This window comes from Phoca vitulina, unplaced genomic scaffold, assembly GCF_004348235.1.
Source record: "Phoca vitulina isolate PV1807 unplaced genomic scaffold, GSC_HSeal_1.0 scaffold7, whole genome shotgun sequence".
Classification (NCBI taxonomy): Eukaryota; Metazoa; Chordata; class Mammalia; order Carnivora; family Phocidae; genus Phoca; species Phoca vitulina.
Genome location: NW_022589710.1, coordinates 36,691,093 through 36,709,138, shown reverse-complemented (window position 1 = coordinate 36,709,138; position 18,046 = coordinate 36,691,093). Strand labels below are relative to the sequence as shown.

Below are 18,046 nucleotides of genomic sequence, written 5' to 3'. Positions count from 1 at the left end.
TCAGTGCTTTTGAACGGCATTTATTACCCCCTCAGAAGTCTTTGTTCCAACCCAGGAATAGTACCGAAGCAGCCCAATTACAGAGCTCTGGGTACCCAAGGAAAGGGGAGCATCTGAACTTTGCAGAAAGGATGGGATTGAAAAGTGTCAAGGAGTGAACCTGAGAGTTGGAGATTGGCCGGCAGGGTGGAGGGTGGATGCTGATGACAGGAGTTGATCCAGGCTGCAATCACCTCTGGGGTGACTGTGAGGTCCCTCCATGCCCATGGGGCCAATGCCATCCCTCAGCCAAAGCCCACGAAGGGGAAGATGCGCATCCACTGCCTGGAGAACGTGGACAAGGCCCTACAGTTCCTCAAGGAGCAGCGTGTGCATCTGGAAAACATGGGCTCCCATGACATCGTGGATGGCAACCACCGCCTGGTCCTGGGCCTCATCTGGACCATCATCCTTCGCTTCCAGGTGGGTTCCTGGGGGAGCAGAGGGAGCCTCCCTGGGCCAGGAAGGCGAATGAAGTGTATTTGTGCACATTCTGGGAGGCTAGAAACCTGTCCTATGGGGCAGTGTTTATAGGAAGAAGTGACCATCCTCTGCACTAATTGCTTAAGCTCAGGGTGAGCTGTTCAGTCAACAGTGTAGTCTTTTGAGGGAGAAGATAGAAATTAGTAGCTGGGGTGAGGTCTGGCTGGGAGATCTGCTTTTGTCACTTTCCCCCAACGTGTAACTTTTTGGGTTTTTTAAAATCGTTTGATTCAGAAGTTGCAAAAACAATACAGAAGATCTATATTAAGTTTTTCAATCAGAAACTTTTTTCTTCCCACCCTGAAATTCAAGGTCCGTTATTTGTAAAGGGAATTTAGAAAGTGCAAGGGAAGGAAAGCAGGGCCTTCCACTGGCTGGCTTGGGGACAGGAAGAATCTAGTCCCGGGATGCCTGAGTGGCTCAGTCAGTTGGGCGGCTGCCTTCAGCTCAGGCCATGATCCCAGGGTCCTGGGATCGAGCCCCACGTCAGGCTCTTCACTACATGGGGGAGCCGCTTCTCCCTCTGCCTGCCTCTCCCCCCACTTGTGCTCTCTCTCTGTCTCTCTCTCCCTTTCTCTCTGACAAATAAATAAAATCTTAAAAAAAAAAAAAAAGAAGAAGAATCTAGTCCTGAGGTCAGGGAGGGCAAGGAGAAAGAAGATAGCACACAACTCACAGACTGAAGATCTCATCCGAGGGGTGTTGGGGATCCAATTTCACTCTGTGGGTGTGTACAATGAAACAGTATTGACCACAGAATTGGGAAGAATGAAAAGAGGTGCTACTAATCAAAACAGAATACCTTTCAATATTCATGTTGTCCCTTGCAGGGTGTTGTTTCTCAGAGGAGGATTTGGGGCATCTTGTTTATTCTCACTATCCTATTAGTTATCAAGTTAGGGCTGTCTCCTCTGACATGAGGCCATCCCTGGCCCGTTATAGCTGACTAAGGCGGGGAAACAGGCCATGGGGACCCAGGGCCTTGCACTCTGGTTGTGTTGCAGGGCCGGCGAGGCAGATGGATGGCTAAGAAGGAGGAGAGAGGGAGGGAGCTTCCCAGGGAGAGCAGGAAGGCACAGAGCCAGATGCAAATCTCATTTCTCCCTCTCTCGTTCCCGCACCCCTAGATTCAGGACATTGTCGTGCAAACTCAAGAAGGTCGTGAGACGCGCTCTGCCAAGGATGCGCTACTGTTGTGGTGTCAGATGAAGACAGCAGGGTATGTCCTGGGAACCCATTCGCTGCTCCGGTCCCCACTCCCCTCCTGCTTCCCCCACGTACTGCCTCAGCCAAGGGACACACATGCCATCGCCCAGAACTATAGCAGGTTCGGCGTAACCAATGCAAAATGTATCCAGACCTGATTCTTGGAGGCCTGGAATTCGGGATTCCTTTCCAGAGTTGCCTGGGTCAGACCGTGGTGTCTGTTGGGTGTGCGAGTCTCTTGGGCCCACCTTATGGAGGAACCTCTTCGTCTGTTGCTGAAGGGGCTCAAGAAGGGACAGATCCATTTCTCTCCTGTGTATTGGTCCTTCAGTTCATACACTTTTGGGGACCCCAAAATAATCTGTTTCTTAGGTCTTAATGTTTCTCTTGGATGCAGCTACCCCCAGGTCAATGTCACCAACTTCACCTCCAGCTGGAAGGATGGCCTGGCCTTTAACGCCCTGATACACAAGCACCGGTAAGCAGAATGGGGAGGGCTGAGGGCAGAACCCCTGGGCTGTTTGGATACATCGTGCACAACGTGTAGGTCCCCGTTTAAGCCTTCTCTCACCCGCAGCTTCTCTGCCTCCCTGAAATTCCAGGCATGCCCTCTGCCCCTTCCCCACGTTCTGGTGCTCACAGCTGCCCCTCCCCTGCTTTCTGTCTCCTCCTCTCACTTCTGCCCAGCTGTCTGTCCAGTGTGCTTCGTGCTGGGGCTGCCCTGTAGGTGGGGGATGCTGCGGCCACCGCCTTTTAGCAGTCTGGCCTTGTCCCCAGGCCTGACCTGATCGACTTTGATAAGCTGAAGGACTCGAACGCGCGGCACAACCTAGAGCATGCATTCAAGGTAGCTGAGCGTCAGCTGGGCATCATCCCGCTCCTCGACCCCGAAGGTGAGCTGCACCTGCTCCAGCCCTTCGCTGCTGTGAGGGAGGTAGCGTTCCTGCCGGAGGGAGCCCCAGACTGACAGGACACTGAGAGGAGTCTAGGCCCAGTGCCAGGCCAGTCGCGGACACAGCGAGGGGCCAGTGGCCGGGCCAGCGCTCTGCTCTGGGCCTGCTCTTCAGATCCAAGACGGTTCCTGACCCTCACCCATTTGTAGTCTCTGGATCCTTCTTTTTCACTCCTGTCACTCCCTTTGTGGTCCAAATATGGATTTCATCCTCTTGTGAAAATCGCACTCTTTCATTCTCACCCCTCTGGTTGTCTCTTGGTGCCTGGAGTTGAATTTCATGCTGGAGGAACAGGGAGATAAACCCTCTGAGCCTGACAGTTCCAGCTTCCAGCTGGGTCCTGAGCATGCACTCTTTCCCCTTGCAGATGTCTTCACGGAAAACCCTGATGAGAAATCCATCATTACCTATGTGGTGGCATTTTACCACTACTTCTCCAAGATGAAGGTGCTCGCGGTGGAGGGCAAGCGCGTGGGCAAGGTACAGAGCTCTTTCACAGAGTGTCACCTCATTTCCCTGTTCGCCACACTGCGATGCTCCTTTTCCATCCTGAGAGCTCTGAGTCTGGGCCCCAGTTGCAGGTGGGGGAGACAGATCACCCCCCACCAACTTCCTCTGAAGCCAAGCACTGCCGCGTTAATGGTTCCCAAGCTCAAGTCCAAAACAAGTTGATGATCTGTCCTGACCAATGTCCTCACCCCTGTTCCCCATCTCATGAACATTTCCACGGGATATGATGGGCTTTTATGTGTTGGTCTGTTGTGGTTCTGGGCCTCTTCACTCCGTGGTGGATCAGGAACCCATCCCACTGTGCAGACCCTCCTGCCGGATGCCTTTCCCCTGCTGGTCCACAGCTCCCCAAGGGTAGAGACCATTTCTCATTCGTCCTTGTGTGCCTGGTGGTTAGCAAAGGCGGTGCCTAGAAGCCCTGGATTCCTAATAATGCATTTTAAAATAAACAAGACCTCGGCCCTTCTAGCGGCTGATGTCCTGGCACGACAAGCTTACCAGTGTTTATAGGCTTAGGGGGAGGGTGGAGCTGCCCCTGCACCCTAGCAGAGCTAGCTCCCTGCTAATGTTGCCAGTCCACTTCCAGTCCACTCCTCCTGCCTTAGCACTGCTTTTGGGCTCAGGGAACAAACCCACCGTGGAACACTCCAGGGCTGGAGAGGGGGACCGCCTTCCCCGTGGTCCCCACCGGGGGCCTCGTTGGTGTCATTGCTCTTCTGATAAGGACAAGTAATGAAGTGATTCCCTAGGTCATTGACCATGCCATTGAGACCGAGAAGATGATTGAGAAGTACAGTGGGCTGGCCTCAGAGCTGCTCACCTGGATCGAGCAGACCGTCGCCGTCCTGAACAGCCGCAGGTTTGCCAACTCCCTGGCAGGCGTCCAGCAGCAGCTACAGGCCTTCAGCACCTACCGCACCGTGGAGAAGCCCCCTAAGTAAGGGCCTGGGCTCTGGGAGGCTGGGCATCCGTGGCTGGGACACTGACTGCCAAAGGTAGAGCCAGGCGCTGGGCCTTGAGAAGTACCTCCAGGAGGTATAATAACCTAGAGGCCAGAGAGCTTCACATCTGTCATCTCCTTCACCCCCACCTTGCGTTCCTGCTCCCAAGCCATCAGCCTGCAGGAAAGGGGCATTGATGAGTAACCAGAGAAAGTACTGGAAAGTTTCTCTCTCCTCTGTGCACTGAGCCGTGCGTCTGTCGTCTGGTAATGACCTCTGTATTCTCAGCCCCAGAGCTCTCTGTGTGGGGTCTTGTTGATCATCAGGTACATCCTGTTTCTCTCCCATCTGTCACTGCTCATCAGCAGAGCATTTGGGGACCTCTCAGGACCTCTGCTTCACCCAGTGTGTGCAGGGTCTGTGCACGTGTGCGCACACATCTGCACGGCCACACCCATGCGTGTGCATGCGCATACAGACACACAGAAACATGCACGCTTGGACGCACAAAGAGAGGGCGCATTCCGGCTCACCTGCCCTTAGCTTGTCCAGCTCTTCGGAAACAGATCTCTGGCTCATTGGTGGTGCCCTCAGCCTTGTTCCTCCCCCTCACCTCCCACACTCTTCATTCATGACTCTCAAACAGGGAAAGGTGAGACACAGAGTCTAGAATGTACTATAAACAAGTATCGCGTTTCTGGCCTGACACTAACCCACTTTTAAAGTCCTAAATTCAGTACAGATAACCTCCCCTGGGCTTTTCTCAGGCCGAGCACCACAGGGGTGCTATCTCTTGGCCGAGTGGATGGTGCTCTGGGCCCCAGCCCTCTTTAAACAACTGTGAGTGGTCAGCTCTGTCAGGCTGGCCTCAGGGTGGGGACCTGGTTGACAGCCCATCTTTGGCTGCTACGTGGAGGATGAAGAAGTAGGTAGATACCGGTGTCCATGCGGAAATGTAAAAGTATGCAGTTCCCTTGAGCTGAGGCCCCGGGCTCTAGATGGTCACCCTGCTGCCAGTTCTCATCTACACCTGCTCTCTTCCTGGAGCGCAGTCTTTCCTCTCCCCGCAGAAGCAGCAGCCCTTTAGGACTTGTCTGGAGGGCTGGCTCATTAGTACTCAGGTAAAGGTTGCTTTCAGTACAATATGTTCCTACGTGAATAATGCTACTTCTAAGGTGTTCGTGGCTCGTCAATAAAAAACTAAAGAGCTAGTCAGAGCCTTCGTCATTCACAGAACAGGGAAGAGCTTTCTTTGTGTCTACTGGTAAAACCCTTGGTATCTGCAGGGATTACTAGAATGCTCCAGTTAGCCATTCCCCTGTGGAAGCAGATGATAAGCAAACACTGTGGTGGCTGTTGTGTTTTTTCTGGTTTGTATTTTAAAGACTCACCCCTAGTAGATCACAGTTGGTGAGTATGATAGATGTTTTAACAGGTAAGTTGACCTAGATAGCCTCTTTACCTTTTGTTTTTAAGGAGAATATGTTTCACTATCCAAGCTCCAAGATGCCAGGCTTCCATGTTGACTTTAGCAAAAAAATTGGCAGTGGAGACCTCGACACTAATCTCCCTACCTCTGCTTTCACAACAGGTTCCAGGAGAAGGGGAATCTGGAAGTCCTACTTTTTACCATCCAGTCCCGGATGAGAGCCAACAATCAGAAAGTGTATACCCCTCACGACGGGAAGCTGGTGTCCGACATCAACCGGGTACCGCAGTGTTTTCCATTATACGTAGCCAGCGGGTTGGCTGAGTTTCTGACAAGGGGGCAGAGAATGGTTACTGGACAGGGTTAAACCAAGCCACTTGCTGTGGTGGTATTAACTAACTACACATGCTGGCTATTTGGGGGTACCCTCTGAACCTAGTTCTGAGAGGTCTGACACCAGCCACTGCCCATTAGCTCAGCCCTTTGCTCAGATGCCCGGAGTCCATTTTGGGAGCCAGTTTTATAGCTTAGTCTCTATACATTCCTGAGTTTTTCTGACTATGGAATGAATATTAACTGCTTATGACAGAAGGGAAATGCCTTCCGATATTTCAGAGATTTGGAGGCTTAACACCACTTGGACGTTCTAACAGAATGAAAGTAGCCATTGAGTCAGTGAGAATGTACTGAACACCCACAGAGACAAGTAACATTAGGCCAAGAGTCTAAGGCAGGTTTAGGGGAGGAAGGAACTGGGGGGTCAGGACCAGTGCGCCCCAAATCTTTGGTAGCCAAAAGATTTACTGAACTTTAGGCTCTGCCTAGATTCCTGAAATCACTCAGTGTTCGGTGAAAGAGACGGAACCCCCAAACCCAGGTGTTCCCCTGTGCCCCAAGAATTCCCCTCTGTCCCCCACACAGGCCTGGGAAAGCCTGGAGGAGGCTGAGTATCAGCGGGAGCTGGCCCTGAGAAACGAGCTCATTCGGCAAGAGAAGCTGGAACAGGTAGCCCGGCGCTTTGACCGAAAGGCCGCCATGAGAGAGACGTGGCTCAATGAAAACCAGCGCCTCGTGGCTCAGGTAGTGGGAGACACACTGGGCATGGCAGGAGGCAGAAGCCTTCCAGAGCCGCCAGCAGGCAACTGGGCTGCAGACCCAGCTGGCCTCTCGGTGGCAGCAGGATAAGCCTCTCCACAGGCCTTGCAGCCCTGCTCCCCAGGACTGCGTAGATTCGGATTCACATTTGAGGAAGAACTCTCCGTGGACTCTGGCCTCTAGGGCATCAGATTTCACTAGCTAAAAATTGACCCCAGGGCTGATGCTCCATAAGAGCTTCTATTGCTTCCCACTTAGAGTTTGGACTCAAATGTCCAGGCGGGGCGAAGCCAGTGTTCTGCGAGGATTGGAGAGTGTGCGTGCAGACTCGAAGGCATGGGGGTGAGCCGTCTGTTTACAGCTGCAGGGCTCCTGAGTTAGGAGCAGCGCCTTCCTGCCCACAGTCGGGCACGTCCTTCCCAGGCAGGGTGGCGGGCACCAGCAGGCCACGGAAGGGCACAGGGAGTAACATTATGAGCTGCTTTTAAAGGTTCTTGGAAGACATTTGGTCTTTGGAACTTGGCTCTGATAAGATTAGCTGAAAAAGACAGCAGACCGGGCTCCTTGGGACTGGGCTTTCCCAGGGAGCGGTGGTTCTGAAGGGACCGCCGTTTCTCTGTGTTTGAGGGGACTAGTCAGGGCGGCCCGACTAAGTCGCCCGCTTTTCTCCCTGTGGGCCAGGATAACTTTGGGTATGACCTGGCAGCTGTGGAGGCCGCCAAAAAGAAGCACGAGGCCATCGAGACCGACACAGCCGCTTATGAGGAGCGGGTGAAGGCCCTGGAGGACCTGGCCCAGGAGCTGGAACAGGAGAATTACCATGACCAGAAGCGCATCACTGCCCGCAAGGACAACATCCTGCGCCTGTGGAGTTACCTGCAGGAGCTGCTGAGGTCCCGGCGCCAGAGGCTCGAGATGACCCTGGCCCTGCAGAAACTCTTCCAGGACATGCTGCACAGCATCGACTGGATGGACGAGATCAAGGTGGGCCCTTGGAGGCTGCCCATCCCCCGCGCCCCCCCCCAGGCCCGCCTCGGTGCGGGCAGTGCCGTTAGCTCTGCTTCCTTAGATGCCTCCCAGCCGAGCACGACCCTGAGCCAGAATGGAGAAACTGAGGCAGTACGGTGCCTGGCTGCTCCACCTGCCTGGTTCCCTCTGCTCCAGACAAGTCACCAGCCCGGGTCCTCTGTATTTCGGGTGATCAAGACATCTTAGGTTCACGGTAGCACAGGTGCCAACCTACAGGACCTAGAAATGATAGACAGGAATCAGGAACCGGGAAAATCAGGCTCTGAGTAATCACAGTTTGAGTCTGGTTAGAATCCAGACCTCCCAGCATAGGGGCAACCAAGAAGTCTGAATCTCCTCTCCCTCTACTGCAGTGGGTCTCATCGAGGATGCCCAGCAGACCGGCCACGGAGCTTTCTAAAAATGCACATGCCCAGGCCCCAAACCTTGAGACAGATGCAGGAGATCGAGTGTGAGGCTTGAGCTTCTGAAAAACGTTCCATGCCTGACTCTGAAAGGCACTCCCAGTAGGAAGTCCTGCCCTATAGCTCCCGTGCTGAGCAGCGACCATTTTCCAGCCGCATCTGACTTCTGGCCCAGATACGATGGACACTCCCTTCGGAAGGGTCTCTTCTCCTCGCAGGTATGTCTTCAGCTCTCCTCGTCCCCTCTACCTGGTCTTTCCTCTTTGCCAGGCTCACCTCTTATCTGCCGAGTTCGGGAAGCACTTGCTGGAGGTCGAGGACTTGCTGCAGAAGCATAAGCTGATGGAAGCCGACATCGCCATCCAAGGGGACAAAGTGAAGGCCATCACTGCAGCCACCCTGCAGTTCACTGAGGAGACAGGTGAGGCCGCAGCTGTCCTCCAGCCTCTGGCTCGGCGTTCTAGCGCCCCAGCTTGGATAAGTCTCCTAGCTTTAGAATTCCGCTTCTTCCCTCCACTGATGGTGCCAGAAAGAAGCTTGAAGGATCGTAGGATTCTCCAGAGAGCAGGCAGCTGCTTGGGTGATCTATACTCAGAAGGTGTTTATAAGCACCATCTGCCTTTCATTTACTCTGCTAGTTCAAGATACAACAGAGACAATTTAGGTTTCTAGCTTTGGGTCTTTTTTTAAAAAATAAAGTTTTATTTAAGTAATCTTTACACCCAGTGTGGGGCTCAAACTCATGACCTGGAGATCAAGAGTCCCACACTCTTCCAATTGAGCCAGCCAGGCTCCCCTCTAGCTTTGGGTCTTAAATAAAAGACCCTGTTGCCTCCTTGAAGAGTCATCTTGAAATTTGTGTCTGGGCCTTTTTATTTTATTTTATTTTATTTTATTTTTAAGATTAATTTATTTATTTGAGAGAGAGAGAGAGGAGGGACAGAGGGAGAGGGAAAGAGTTTTAAGCAGACTTTGTGTGGAGCACATAGCCCGACATGGGGCTCAATCTCACGACCCTGAGCTGAAACCAAGAGTCGGACGCTTAACCAGCTGTGCCACCGAGGCGCCCTGGTGTCTGGGCCTTTTAAAAAAAATAATTTCTTGTTGTGCATTTCTCCTGAGAGCTGACCCAACTTATTCATGAAGTGTTAGTGGTAACGAATTATAAAGAACCTGACCTGTCCTCTGAGCAACTGCCCCCCCATATGCAATCCCAAAGCCCCCATAGGATGGCAGGTTCTAGATCATGTGGTTTTAGCCTGGCAACTGACCTGAAGCTTGCCCACAAGCAAAGCCCTTACCTCTTTTGTCTTCCCTTCTTTCATTCCTCATAGGATACCAGCCTTGTGACCCCCAGGTTATCCAGGACCGGGTGAGCCACCTGGAGCAGTGCTTTGAGGAGCTGAGCAACATGGCAGCTGGGCGGAAGGCCCAGCTGGAGCAGTCTAAGCGGCTCTGGAAGTTCTTCTGGGAGATGGATGAGGCCGAGAGCTGGATCAAGGAGAAGGAGCAGATCTACTCTTCCCTGGACTATGGCAAAGACCTGACAAGCGTGCTCATCTTACAGCGCAAGCACAAGGCCTTTGAGGATGAGCTCCGAGGGCTGGACACCCACCTGGAGCAGATCTTCCAGGAGGCAGAGGGCATGGTCGCACGTAAGCAGTTTGGGCACCCGCAGATTGAGGCCCGAATCAAGGAGGTGTCCGCCCAGTGGGACCAGCTGAAGGAGCTGGCTGCCTTTCGCAAGAAGAACCTCCAGGACGCTGAGAACTTCTTCCAGTTCCAGGGTGACGCTGACGACCTGAAGGCCTGGCTGCAAGATGCCCACCGGCTGCTCTCAGGCGAAGACGTGGGGCAGGATGAGGGGGCCACGCGGGCCCTGGGGAAGAAGCACAAGGACTTCCTGGCGGAGCTGGACGAGAGCCGCGGGGTGATGGAGCATCTGGAACAGCAGGCCCAGGGCTTCCCCCAAGAGTTTCGGGATTCCCCAGATGTGACCAACCGGCTGCAGGCCCTCCGGGAGCTCTACCAGCAGGTGGTGGCCCAGGCAGACCTGCGTCGGCAGAGGCTACAGGACGCCCTGGACCTGTACACGGTGTTTGGGGAGACGGACGCCTGTGAGCTGTGGATGGGGGAGAAGGAGAAGTGGCTAGCCCAGATGGAGATCCCAGACACACTGGAGGACCTGGAGGTGGCACAGCACAGGTCAGAGCCTGACTTTGTCTTCCTCCCCTCCCTCCGCTATGGCCTGCACTCCATCCCCGCCGAGGGGGGATCCACCTCTAGATCAGCAAGGTTCTCTTTGAGAGGTGATGGGATGCCCTTTATGGCTAAGGCCATGCACCAGAGTCATGGGTTCCAATCAGGCTCTGTGACTTTGGGTCCTTTACCCTGTGGGGCCTTCCTTAAAATAAGTAGGGGACCTTTCTAGTCCAGTTATTCAATTCCTTTTCAGCCACAGCAGTCTTTGTTCAAATGAATTGTAGACAGAACCCCTAACGTAGAACACAGAGGAAAGCAGAACCATTTAGTGAAGTAGGAGGTGAGAAGTCAGAACCCCACCAGCTCTCGCTTTCCATGGCAGCCCCTCAGCCACAGAACCCCGAAGGACCCCAGGGACCAGTTTGCAAAGCCCCGGGCTACAAGGCCCGCTCCTTTCCAGTACTCTGATTGTGTCCATGCTGTGGCATGGGGGAGCGTGCACCCCATTCACGTGGCCCTCTTAAGTACAGAACTAGAGAGTTGAGGAGCATGAGAGGTCACTCCCTAGAGCATGCTGAGGTGGGCCCAGGCTGCCGGAGGGAAGGGTCCGCTTTCAGAACTATACCCTGGCCCCTGGCAGCATCCTCTTCTCCTACCCAGGGACAGAGCACCTGGCTGGGGAGGGGATCCTTCAGGGCAAGGTCAAGGCAGTGGAATTAGGGCCCAAGGGCAGCAGCTGTGGCCGTGGAGGTATGGCGGGTGTTCTCTCAGGTGATCAACACCCCCCTCTCCCCAGACACACCTCTTTGTTCCCTTGTACCTTTCCATTGAGCCAGTGGCCCATGGAGTAAGTAACCAGCTCTTTACTAGCCTGGTCCAAGAAATGGTAAACCATGAAATTGGACCCATGAACCAGAAAATAGGGTATGTCAGCGTATCTTTTTCCTTTCTGCTCCCTTCCCTAGTCAAATGTATTCTGGAGATGGAAGGAGAAAGCAAGAGCTCCACATTCCAGAGACTGGGCGGTAGGCAAAGTGCCCGTGCTTCCTCCCCAGTCATCTTCTCTGTCCATATCAGGTTTGACATCCTGGACCAGGAGATGAAGACCTTGATGACGCAGATTGACGGCGTGAACCTCGCTGCCAATAGCCTGGTAGACAGCGGCCACCCTCGCAGTGGGGAAGTGAAACAGTACCAGGACCACCTGAATGACAGGTGGGGCGTGGGTAGGGCTGGGGGCTGAGGGCGCCTTCTCTCGACAACTGACAGCCCCTGGGATGTGACCCCGACGTCAGGACGCCTGCTCTGCACTGCCAGTTTGTCCCCTCCGAGCTCCTGTCTTTCTCAGCCTGTCTCCTTCTGACTCTGGAGAGCTAGCAGCAAGGTGGAAGGCCCTGCGTGGTGAACAGAGTGGTGAATGCTGCCGGGCTTGGGGGGGCATCTCCTGGGGGATGGAGGAGCTGCTCTGAGTGCACGCGTAGTTAGAATCAGGCCATGTGCTACTCAGGCCACATTTCCCCAGACATTCGTAGGCCGGAAAAATTGCTTTCTGAGAGCTCTTAAGTACTGTCCATAAAAGAAAGCTCCAGCCTGTGCCAAAATGCAGCATCGATAATGAGGCTGGCTTGAATGCAGAGGAGAATTAGCAGGAAGCCTTGAGCACACTTTGTGGCTGGAACAAAAAACAGGCCCTGAGGAGCCTTTGGAGAGGGGGTGCTTTCAGTCTGAGGCGTAATTGCCATGAGTTCCCCAAGGATCTCTGAGGACAGCACACACTTCTGTGTCCCTGTGTGTTACCCGGGGCCCCGTGCACACAATACCACGTGTTCACCAGCTCCCCGCTGCCCCAGCTCCTTTCCCCACACTTGTGTCTGAGCCTTGCTCTGCCTGAAGTGATCTGGGAGGTGGAGTTAGGCAAGACCCCGTTGTGTGGGGGGAAGAAAGGGGGGTCAGCACAGTAGAGACTCTGATGGGGGCCCAGCAGGAGGCAGGAGGGTGATAAGGATACTTCAGAGCCACTAGAACGGGGCTGATGATCTCAGCATCCAGAGATGGGTACTGTAGTTCAGGAGATTCCTCTGTAATCTGAGGTTTATGCAGAAGGGGAAGATGTCTCTTTGTTCTTCTTTAGGCTTGGAGGTAATGGGGGGGGGGGGGGAGTATGTTGTGTGTGTGTGAGTGTGCATGTGAGTGTGTGCATGTGCAAGACAGACAGGAGAAACTTGTTAGCTATCTATCTGTTGCCTTAATGAGCTATAGTCAGAGAACGATCTTTACAGATCCCTAAGCTTTGTACCATCCTAAGTGAAATACATCAAGGCACTTGCCATCCTTAGGTGAGAGAGGACCGGGGGCATGAAACACTAAGATGGTTTTCTTGAGAGTTAAAACGTACCTGAGAAGTCATCGAGTCCAGCCAAATACCCCCAGACTGCTGTGTCTCGTACAAACACTTCCATGGGTGGGGAGCTTACCTCTTCATGGTGCAGCCCATCCCATACGGAGGCAACTCCTTTTGGTTAAAAGGTTTGACCTCCTATTGAATGGAAATCTCCCTCCTTGCAATTTGTACACATTGGTTCCGGCCCTGCCCTTTAGAGAGAACAAAACTGATTCTGATTCTTCCTCCATGTGATAGCTCTTCAAATATTTTTTAGAACAACAGTCATTCTTCACCTTTGCCCGAAGTCCTGCCTCCGAGCCTCCACTGTTCTGTCCACCAGACCCCTCCTTTGGTCCATTCAGGTTCCTCTTTCTCCCTGTGTCCAAGTTGAAAAACTTTCTTTCCCTCCTTTGTACTGGTTTAGAGCTTTACATTCTACCTTGTATTATAATGACTTCTATCCTGAAGAACTTTCCTACTAGACTATAAGCAAATGAAGAGTAATATCTTTATCTACTGCCCACAGTGCTTTGAGCATCAAGCACATAACTGTCTGAGCTTTCCTCTGTTTGGAATATTCTTTTCCTAGATAGCCACATGACTACTTCCTTACATTATTAAGATTTCAGCTCACATGTCAGCTTATTGGAGCAGCCTTCACTGAGCCGGCTGAAAACATCACTGCCTCCTTCCCACCCAGCCACTGTGCCTCTATCTCGTTACCTTGCTTTATTTTTTTCATTGCACTTGTCACCACTTGGATGAATTATGGACTTATTTATTTGTCTCTACCCACTCAAATGAGAGCAAGCACTTTGCTTTGTTCGTTGCTACCTCCCTAGAGCCTAGAACAGTGCCTGGCACAAGGCACATGATAGTTGCATGATAAATGCATAGTGAATGAGTGAACAGGGACAAGACTGAAATATCTTCTGCCAAGCTTGGCACATACGAGTCATTCAAACACTTACTGAATAAGTGATTACCTTCCACAGTATGCATTCCAGTTGACCAACATTTTTTTTTATTATGTTATGTTAATCACCATACATTACATCATTAGTTTTTGATGTAGTGTTCCATGATTCATTGTTTGCGTGTAACACCCAGTGCTCCATGCAGAACGTGCCCTGTTTAATTCCCATCACCAGGCTAACCCATCCTCCCACCCCCCTCCCCTCTAGAACCCTCAGGCCAACATTTTTTTTTTAATAATCTTGGGCCCAGGACCAAACCTGAGGTTCTGACATGGCCTGGTCAGGGCTGACTGGAGTGGTTCTATCAACTTCTTTTATCTTGGAGACAGTGCAGCAGGGGGAACCAGACTTAATTCCCAGTCCATCCTCTCTGTAGCCTTTGCTGGTGGCTGCAGTGAGGCCACACCAGGAAAGACCTAGAAGGGTGAGATACTCAGGGCCCCATCCTTAAATAGATCACTACGTGGCAGAGAGGTGCTCATTGAGATCCCGCTCCGATGGCCGCCACGAGACCTGCCCCCATCACCCTTGTCACCCTCACAGCTCCCTTCATCCTCTCTCCCTGGTGTGTGCTGTATACATAGCACTTTATACTGCAGTTAGTTTGTGAGCTTGTCTTAATTTCTTCCTAAATCATACACTCCATAAGGCAAAGTCGAGCTATGACTATATCCTCCCAACAGCTGACATAATGCTTATACCTTGTGGGTGTTCAGGAAAGATGGGCTCAGCAAATGAGCAGTCAGCACACTCTTAGGTGCTTACATGTTACTTACATATTACATGTCACTTGGAATGAGTCAGCTTGGGTCCAAGGAAAGGGTCCCTGGTGGTCTCGTCCCAGGCTGATGCACAGCTCTTTAGAAGAGGCTGATTGGGAGCTGCCGACCAACCCCAGACCCCAGAGCATGTGCCAGACCTTTGCATACTTCCCATTTCCATGCCAGCACTGCATCTGAAGGTTAAGGTTATGCTATCCATTTCAGTTATAACCCCAGCTTCTCCCTTCTCCCTCCTCCTCCTCCTTCATAAGGCCTCTTTTCCTTTAGAGCCAAGGTGACGTTTTTAGGCCTTGGGTACTTTGAACATGGTCTTGGGCATTTGTATGGTTCTTCTAGGGCCACTGGGACCCTATGTCCTGATACTGTCTTTAAGTCGATAAATGTAAGCTTTCTAATTATTTTCAGCATTTCAAAAAATCTGGGCAAGTTTTATGTTTGTCCAAAATTTGACTACATACAGAGCCAAGCTAAGAGTCATTTTGGTTTCTTTACTTATGGTTGGAATCATATCACTGCTCGCCCCCGGCTGATGGAAAGATCTGATTGGCAGTTTATATTGTCTTGGGTAAAATTGGATAAATGAATTTTACTCATCACAGTGTGTTGGGTAGATGATTTTTTTAGGGTGCAAGATCTATGGGGAGAGACTCTGGTGGGAATCTGTGTAGGGATGCCCTGTGGGAAGTGTTACGAAAGAGGGTGTCTCCGTGTCCCCCTTGGCAGGTGGCAGGCGTTCCAGACCATAGTGTCAGACTGGCGGGAGGCAGTGAACTCAGCCCTCCGGGTGCGTAACTACTGCGTGGACTGTGAAGAGACTAGCAAGTGGATCGAGGACAAGATGCAGGTGGTGCAGGCCACTAAGGAACTGGGCCAGGACCTGGCGGGCATCATTGCCATCCAGCGGAAGCTGTCGGGGCTGGAGCGCGACGTGGCCGCCATCCGGGACCGGGTGGGTGCCCTGGAGCGTGAGTCACAGCAGCTGATGGCCTCACACCCCGAGCAGGGAGAGGACATCGGCCAGCGGCAGGCATGTGTGGAGAAGCTGTGGCAGGAGTTGCAGGAAGCCCTGCTGGAGCAGGAAGCCTCGCTGGGGGAAGCCAGCCAGCTCCAGGCCTTCCTGCAGAATCTGGATGACTTCCAGGCCTGGCTGTCCATGGCCCAGAAGGCCGTGGCCTCCGAGGACATGCCTGAGTCCCTCCCGGAGGCCGAGCAGCTCCTACAGCAGCACGTGGCCATCAAAGACGACATTGACAGGCACCAAGAGATCTTCCAGAATGTCAAGGTATCCGGGGAGAATGTGATCCGTGATCAGACGGACCCCGAGTACCTGCTCCTGGGCCAGAGGCTGGAGGGCCTGGATGCTGGCTGGGATGCCCTGTGCCGGATGTGGGAGAGCCGCAGCCACTCCCTCGCCCAGTGCCTCGGCTTCCGGGAGTTCCAGAGAGATGCCAAGCAAGCTGAAGCCATCCTCAGCAATCAGGTAGGGAGAGGCATACAGGGCCGGGGGGGTGGGGAGGTTGTCTCTTAGGGCAATAGCACTGGTGAATCCATGAATGTCCTCAGAGACCAAATTCTACCTTTTTTCAAATCTAAATAGTTAACATACAATGCAATATTGGTTTCAGGAGTAGAATTCAGTGATTCATCACTTACATACAACAGCCAGTGCTCATCCAAGCGAGTGCCCTCTTTCATCCCCATCATCCATCTAGCCCATCCCCCATCCCCCTTCCTCCATCAACCCTCAGTTTGTTCTTATCGGTAAGAGTCTCTTATGGCTTGTTTCCCTCTCTCCTTTTTTTCTTTTCCCCCTTCCCATACATTCATCTGTTTTCTTTCTTAAATTCCACATATGAGTGAGATCTTATGGTATTTGTCTTTCTCTGACTGACTTATTTTGCTTAGCATAATACCCTCTAGATCTATCCACAGTGTTACAAATGGCTAGATTTCATTGTTGTTGATGGCTGAGTAATATTCCATTGTGTGTGTGTGTGTATATATATATGTGTGTGTGTGTCTATATATATATATATATATCACATCTTCTTTATCCATTCATCTGTCGATGGACATCTGGGTTCTTTCCGTAGTTTGGCTATTGTGGACATTGCTGCTATAAACATTGGGGTGCATGTACCCCTTCAAACCTTTATTTTTGTATCCTTTGTGTAAATTCCTAGTAATGCAATTGCTGGATCGTAGGGTAGTTCTATTTTTAACTTGGTGAGGAACCTCCAAACTGTTCTTCAGAGTGGCTGCACCAGCTTGCATTCCCACCAACAGTGTAGGAGGGTTCCCCTTTCTCCTCAAATTCTACATTTTGGGGACTCTCTCCAGCCATGAATTGTGGGGAAATCCTCTTTTTTCCTTATCACATGCCTTTTCCAGCCCTGTTTCCTAAACTATGCCTTGTTCTTGGGTCAGTTACAGGCTGGAAAGGTGAATTTTCCCCTGAGCCATTACCCTTCCATATGGCTTTAGGCTCACTGTTCATTGGGTGCCTCTGGGGTGGGGATGGGGGCAAGGCCTAGGGTGCCTCTTCCTTGTACAGCCCCAGGGAGCACCATTCATGCTGTAGCCCAGATGGCTGTGCAGGGTGCTTGTGCTTGGCAGGTGCCCTCATTGCCTTCCCAGCTTGTCTTCATGCCTTGTCTGGAAACTTGCTTCAACAGGAATATACTCTGGCTCACTTGGAGCCCCCAGACTCCCTAGAAGCTGCAGAGGTTGGGATCCGGAAGTTTGAGGATTTCTTGGTGTCTATGGAGAACAACCAGGATAAGGTCTTGAGTCCTGTGGACTCTGGAAACAAGCTGATAGCTGAAGAAAACCTCTACTCAGACAAGATCCTGGAGAAGGTGCAGCTGATCGAGGACAGGTACTCTCTGCCCCCAAGGTCACGGGGCCAGACCCAGGTAGGGCTGGTGGTGTTGTTCAAGGTACCCGGGCGCAGCCCTGTGGTGATGACAGCTTCCGGCTTCCCTTCCAGGCACAGGAAAAACAAGGAGAAGGCTGAGGAAACTTCCGTCATTCTGAAAGACAACTTGGAGCTCCAGCACTTCCTCCAGAACTGCCAGGAGGTGAGGCTCCAGCAAGGCAGGACACTTTGCAGGAGGTTCCCTTCTAGGAGCAAAGTGCCCTAGGGGTAGAAAGTTCACCGGGGCAGGCGGGGGGGAGCACCTGGCTGGCTCAGTCAGAGGAGTGTGCGGCTCTTGATCTCGGGATCATGGGTTTGAGCACTGCATTGGGTGTAGAGATTACTAAAAAAATAAGGAAGGGAAGGGGAAGGGAAAGGAAGGGAATGGAAGTCCACAGGGATCCTTTCTAAGTTGGGAGTCTGGAATTTCGTGAGGGGAACTCTGGGTATTTGATAGCTTAGGTCATCCTCTAGAATCTTTGGTTCTATTATTTTTTTCCCCAAATCTATAAATTTTAATTTGCCTACTCCAGGGCAGGGTTTCTCAAAGAGTGGCCTGAGGGGTATCTATATAAAGAGTCCCCTAGGGCCCTGATCAAGGCTGGCTTCAAGGACAGCCCGCCTGTGCATTCATCTAGGGCCCCATGCTTGGTTTAATGCTCTGTGGTTGCCATCTTGAAATTCTTAATAATTTTG

At 52.2% G+C, this 18,046-nt stretch overlaps 1 protein-coding gene across 1 annotated transcript in view; it reads left to right on the top strand.

The window, feature by feature from the left end:
- The window catches only part of SPTB (spectrin beta, erythrocytic), a 119,022-nt gene that overhangs the window by 73,848 nt on the left and 27,128 nt on the right, over nucleotides 1-18,046 (top strand). The window contains exons 4-18 of the mRNA XM_032405305.1: nucleotides 289-462; nucleotides 1,650-1,741; nucleotides 2,126-2,206; nucleotides 2,506-2,621; nucleotides 3,049-3,161; nucleotides 3,941-4,128; nucleotides 5,724-5,841; nucleotides 6,483-6,641; nucleotides 7,338-7,640; nucleotides 8,360-8,510; nucleotides 9,424-10,294; nucleotides 11,369-11,506; nucleotides 15,157-15,913; nucleotides 17,109-17,311; nucleotides 17,423-17,513. Coding sequence (XP_032261196.1) covers nucleotides 289-462; nucleotides 1,650-1,741; nucleotides 2,126-2,206; nucleotides 2,506-2,621; nucleotides 3,049-3,161; nucleotides 3,941-4,128; nucleotides 5,724-5,841; nucleotides 6,483-6,641; nucleotides 7,338-7,640; nucleotides 8,360-8,510; nucleotides 9,424-10,294; nucleotides 11,369-11,506; nucleotides 15,157-15,913; nucleotides 17,109-17,311; nucleotides 17,423-17,513 — 3,555 coding nt within the window. The remainder of the gene's footprint in view (nucleotides 1-288; nucleotides 463-1,649; nucleotides 1,742-2,125; nucleotides 2,207-2,505; nucleotides 2,622-3,048; nucleotides 3,162-3,940; nucleotides 4,129-5,723; nucleotides 5,842-6,482; nucleotides 6,642-7,337; nucleotides 7,641-8,359; nucleotides 8,511-9,423; nucleotides 10,295-11,368; nucleotides 11,507-15,156; nucleotides 15,914-17,108; nucleotides 17,312-17,422; nucleotides 17,514-18,046) is intronic.